We start from the raw sequence: 5,527 nt of genomic DNA on the forward strand, positions 1-5,527 counted from the left end.
CCCGTCTGATTGGGCAGCAGGTCGGGACTGTGTGCTGCCCCCCGCCTGTACTGCGGGGCTGGGTGGCACTGGGAGTGAGTGGGCGCTTGAGCACAGGGCCTGAACCGGTGTCCCAGGGCCAATGCCAGTAGGGCGGCAGGAGTACAGGGTCCCGGCCAGCAGAGGCTCTATGGAGCTGGACCAGCTCCCCCCTCTCCCTGCTGGTGCAGCCCAGCCTGGCTCCAGAGATCCCTTCCCAGTCTGTGCCCTGCTCTGGGCCCCACCAGTGCTGGCCTGGGACATTGGTCCCAAGACATTGGAACATTGGTCCCAAGATGGTGACCAGGGGGCAGAGCACCTGTCAAGGGGTGGGGCTACCCACGTGGCCCTCAACAGCTTACCAAAACTGTGTAAGCAGCCCTCTGCCCAAAATAATTGCCCACCCCTGTTCTAGATTGTTGTGCTCTTACCATGCATTTGTTTTTACCCTGTTATTCTTTATGGATCTTTCAATGTATTTTTCCTGAATGTCAGAGGGATCACAGTGCGTCTTCCTTTAAGGAGCAGATCATCAATATGGGGAGGTCATTTCTGTCCTGCCAGTATGGTTGTAGGTCTTTTGGAAGTCGCATCCTGTGGCCTCATCCATTTTGACAGAAATGAACTAGTTTCTGGCAGGCATCATCCTGTTGTTGCTTGCTTCTAATTTGCTCAAGTCTAGTAGGAGATGCTGGCAATGGTGTCAGAACTATATATATAGTCTGTATATATGGGGGGGGGGGGGGGGGGGGGGGGGGGGGGGGGGCAATTAACCCCTTGCAGGCTGGATGTATGTGTATATGTATATATATATGATCTTTTCACAAAGTTATTTCTTCTTCTGCTGGTGGCTGCCTAACTGGTCCTCTGAACAGAGTGTCTGCTGCTATGAGCAGTTTCCCTGATATGTGTTCATTAGTCGCAGAAAATTGCATTAGTCATAGCCAAAATCTATTAATTCTGGGTGGAAGGTCATCCAAGGTTTTGGATCCCAGTAATAATACTATGGGTTTGTGAACTGTTTCTATTTTAAAATTCAGGCCAAGAAAGTAAGAGCAAAGACATTCACAGACCCAAGTGACTGCCAAAGCTTCTTTTTCCACTTGAGCATAGCATAGTGTTGCTTGGTGTCTATAACACATCTTGGTATAAATGCAATAGGACTCTGGTATCCTACTGGCTGTGTTTGAAGGAGTACTGCTCAAAAATATTTTGAAGACGCATCTGCTGTAACCACCATGGACTAATTTACTATTTTGTCTGGGACTGGTTGAATTCCAATTTTGCTAATGATATGTCCAAAATAATTTATTTACTTCTTCCCAAATTCACATTTTTTATTTAAAGTGAGGCCAGATTATTAAAAATGTTCCAAAACTGCATGTAGATCTTCATCGTGTTCCTGTTTATTTTTGCCATCTACCAATATATCTGCATGGCAAAGGATGCCAGGAAGCCCAGTCACAATCTGAGAGTTTCATTGTTGGAAATGCTCTGGTGCTGACAATATGCCATAAGGAAGCCACTTGAAACAATATCTCCCGAACAGGTTAATGAATGTAATTAATAGGCTTGATTCTTTACCAAGAGGGATCTACCAAAACCCAAATGTAGCATCTAATTTTGAAAATACTTTAGCCTCTGACAACTGAGCCAATATCTGTTCTACTGCAGAAAGCATATGTCTCTTTCTGCATATATTTTTGTTGAGTAAAGTCCATACAAATTCGAATTTTTCCATTGGATTTCTATACTACAACTGTTCTTGCAAACCAGTCTGTGAATTCATCTATGTGGGAAATAACCCCATTGCTTCCATCCTCTTTCATTCTTCCTTGACTTTCTGTTGCAAAGGAATGTGGATGCACTGAGGAGCTGTTAGAACAAATGGACTTGGTAATGCACCAATTTAATCTTATATTCCCTTGACAGTTTTCCCAACTTTATGACGAATGCATCTTTTGTGAGGAATACATCTCTTGTATGGTTTGTGTTTTGCTATCAACTGAGTCCAGTCCTATTTATTGCTGTCAATACCAATAAGGAAACTGTTAATACTTGTATCATATAAAGAGGTTGTGACATTTTTTTCCTTTTTTTTCCACTTGAACTGGCCACACACTTCTAATTACTTGCCCCTCTGAAAATTTTATCTGACGTGTGCAGATATCAATCCTGGGATGGATCTTAATCTTTTGAAGGGATGGCACTAACTGCAGCTCTGGTGTCCATTTTAAATTTAATGATTTGACCATAGAAATCTATATTACTGTACCAAACTGTTGATTCTTCTATTAAGAATGTATTTCCTAGTAGCATAGGCTCATTGTCATATGATACCATTCTCCCTTTCCCCACCCCCTGAATTATTTCCACTAGCTTGGATGATCTTCACTCTCTTACAAAATGTCATTTCTTGTAGCATTTCTTATGTTCTGTACAGTATAACCTCATAAATCTGGATATCAAAAATCCAGCACTTGCCCCTGCCACTCTGGAACCCGTTGCTGCTGCCTCCTGGACATGGAGGAGGAAGCTTGCATGCAGCGGCTGCCGTTGCCATTCACCACCCCGCATCGCTGCTCCATGTGCAGCCGCTGCTCCGGGACATTTTATCTGGTATTCCTGCATTTTTTCTGATAAGCCTGAAACTATAGGGAAGTGCTCAAGCCTTCTGATCTATCGAGGTCAGCTGCCTGCATTCTCAGCATCAGATTTCTCTAAGACAGCTATCTGTGTTATGGCCTCCATAGCTACACAAGCTCCCAAGCAGCCTGTTTCCTCCCTGCTGCAGTGCACACAATCTCTCCCTAGGGACAGGCATTCCAAAAGCCTGATCCTGAATTGATTCAGTCTTTTCAGGTTAGTCTAACCTGCAAAGCTTGAACGGCTTTGGAGGTAGATAGACATTCCCTTTTTCATTCCAGAAATGCAGGCACATGCCTGTAATGGCTCAGGCTAGAAGCTGGGGGGGGGGGGGGGAGGGATGCTAAATCAGCCCTCCCTTCCCTTCCATAGTGCTGAGCTGATGTGGGGTGTGGCCAGGCCCTGAATGCTTTGGTTAGGAAGGGGTTCCCCCACTCGCTGGTCAGCAAGGGAACCAACAGGGATTTACACAGCATTGAGTTACACAACAGGGAGTTACACAGGGAGCATTTATCACTCCATCAACAAAACAAAAGGATCTCTCATTAGTTCAAGTTCTTCTTAAACAACTGTTTCCAAAGAAGGAATGGAGAGACATTACCAGCTATCTGTTGATTTGCTCCAAAAAGCCCTAAGCTGACACAGTCCTGTCTGCCTTTGTCCCTTCTCCCACAGCACGGACCATAGCCAGCATGTGGTATGCGAGCTAATGCTGAGAGGTGTCTGTATAAGGCAGAGGGGAGGGGGAAATCCCTGCTTGAGCGGGAGTGGTGAGGGGGTAGGAGGAGGCAGGAGGAAGCCGGGCAGACCCCACTATACATGCAGTCTCTGCTGGAGCTGCTGCCAGGGAGCAAAGGAGAGGGGCCAGCCCAGCTCTCTGGAGCAGAGAGCCCCACTCAGCCCAGAAAGCATGCCAGGATGCTGGGGGACTCTGATTTTATGTAAACCAGGAAGAGTCTGGGGCAGACATTGCATAAACTGGTTTGACCCAAATCAGTTAAGTCTCACATTCAGCCAGGTTCATCTTGAACTGGTTACAGCCATTTTCAAACTGGTTTATGTGCATTGAACATTTGTTCTGTTACAGGTTTAAACCAGTTTCTGATCACTTAAACTGGTTTATGTATAATGTCTGTCCCTAGCCCCTGACTCTGTCCTTGCTTTGGCAGTTTAGGTGCTCCTCTTTCTCTTTTCTTCCACAGGCCCACTTTTAACATGATATGGTACGAGTGAAACACACACATGCAGTTATTTTATATGTTGTAATCTGCCTCTCCTCCAGAACTGTATACTCTTTATTCTCCCCCTCATATCGGCCTCTAATTGGCTCAAGTAGGTTTGGAGAACCAGGGCTCTCTAATTACTCTAACACCTTCACATGCCTCTTTGTAATGTTGTGATACACGTTGTAAGTCATCTTGAGCATATTTATTCCTTTATAAGGCAGTAATGCAATCTTTTTAGAAGCAACCTTCAACAAACTGTTTGCTTTATATCAATTATAGAAATCCTTTAAAATTAAAATAGTTGTATATTGCATTTTTGTAAGATAGTTCTGTTCAGATGATTTTCCACCTGCTGAATTTGAAAGACATGTTTGCTATGGTCAGCACTTACTAGCAGAGAGCTGGCCAGTGAGCCAGCCCTCACTGCTCCAGCTAGGGAGAAAATGAGCGGGGCCAGCCCTGCTCTTTGGAGCAGCCAGCCCAGCCCAGGGCTGGGCTGCAAAATGCTGGGATGCTGGGGGATGATGATTTAACTTGAAGCAGGAAGAGGTCCAGTACAGAAGCTTTGTAAACCAGTTTGACCCAGATCAGTTAAGTCAGATACTACATTCAGGTTTATTCTAAACCAGTTTCAGCCATTTTGAAACTGGTTTGTGTGCGTTGGACTTCTCTTCTCTTACAAGTTTAAACCATTTTCTGATCACTTAAACTGGTTTGTGTGTAACTTCTGTCCTTAGCCCTGGTGTCAGCATTATGGCAGTCCTGGCTCTCAGACAGGTCCCCTGACTTTGTGCTTTTATTTATATGCTCCTCAAAGTACCATCCCTAAAAGCAGAGGGATATCCGAATACCTGCTTCCCTGATGGTGAAGCAGTAACATCACTGGGAAGGATGTTACAAGAAATGCCAATGACCGTAGATCAAGTAATCTAAATGCTAGAAAACTAGTTTGGGTGATTGTGTGCTCCAAGGTATCAGATTTTCTGTGCTTGGTAAATACATGGTTTGGGTGATAACTACTTTTATTCTCTGTAGCTGTAAGTATACACAAAGCCCAGGTTGATTTCTTTCAATGCAATTTTTAGCAGAGTATTAAACAATGAAACAGTCTTCTGATGTGCTCTTGTTTGCAGGTCTCCAGACAGTGGGAATATTCAGAGTGGGAAGTTCAAAAAAGAGAGTAAGACAGGTGAGTAAACATTTGATTATTACTTTTCTGGCTTACAGTACAATCAAGCCTAAGAACTTCTAGTGACATAATTTTTTTCCACATAAAAAGTAGGTCTTTTTGTGAGTAACTTTACAATACTTGGATATTATGTACTGGTGGCTCTTAGTAGGCAGTTTACAGTCCTCCTTCTACTTAAGAAAGTACAAAAGAGCTTGGAGATTGCAAGAACTTAACCTAAATCTTGAACTGAAACTGATTTTTTCCAAATTAAAAAATGGGCAAAAAAATATTACTTCCTCACTATGCCTAACATTGCCAGCTTATTCAGGTTTCATACTTTGAAATCTGTATCTTGGCTACCACTCAGTAGCTGAGTCATTTTTGAACTGTGGAAAATCTCAGAGTTTGAGGTACAGAGACAAGTTCTAGATCTAAAATAAAAGTTAGCTAAAACCTATAGCAGGAA

General features: G+C 43.7%; 1 protein-coding gene across 6 annotated transcripts in view; it reads left to right on the plus strand.

Moving 5' to 3' along the window:
• ARHGAP6 (Rho GTPase activating protein 6) overlaps positions 1-5,527 on the plus strand; it is a 575,699-nt gene that overhangs the window by 535,797 nt on the left and 34,375 nt on the right. For all 6 annotated transcript variants that reach the window (XM_025202549.1, XM_025202547.1, XM_025202545.1 and 3 more), the window contains exon 6: positions 5,024-5,079. In XM_025202549.1, coding sequence (XP_025058334.1) covers positions 5,024-5,079 — 56 coding nt within the window. The remainder of the gene's footprint in view (positions 1-5,023; positions 5,080-5,527) is intronic.

This window comes from Alligator sinensis, unplaced genomic scaffold, assembly GCF_000455745.1.
Source record: "Alligator sinensis unplaced genomic scaffold, ASM45574v1 scaffold312_1, whole genome shotgun sequence".
Classification (NCBI taxonomy): Eukaryota; Metazoa; Chordata; order Crocodylia; family Alligatoridae; genus Alligator; species Alligator sinensis.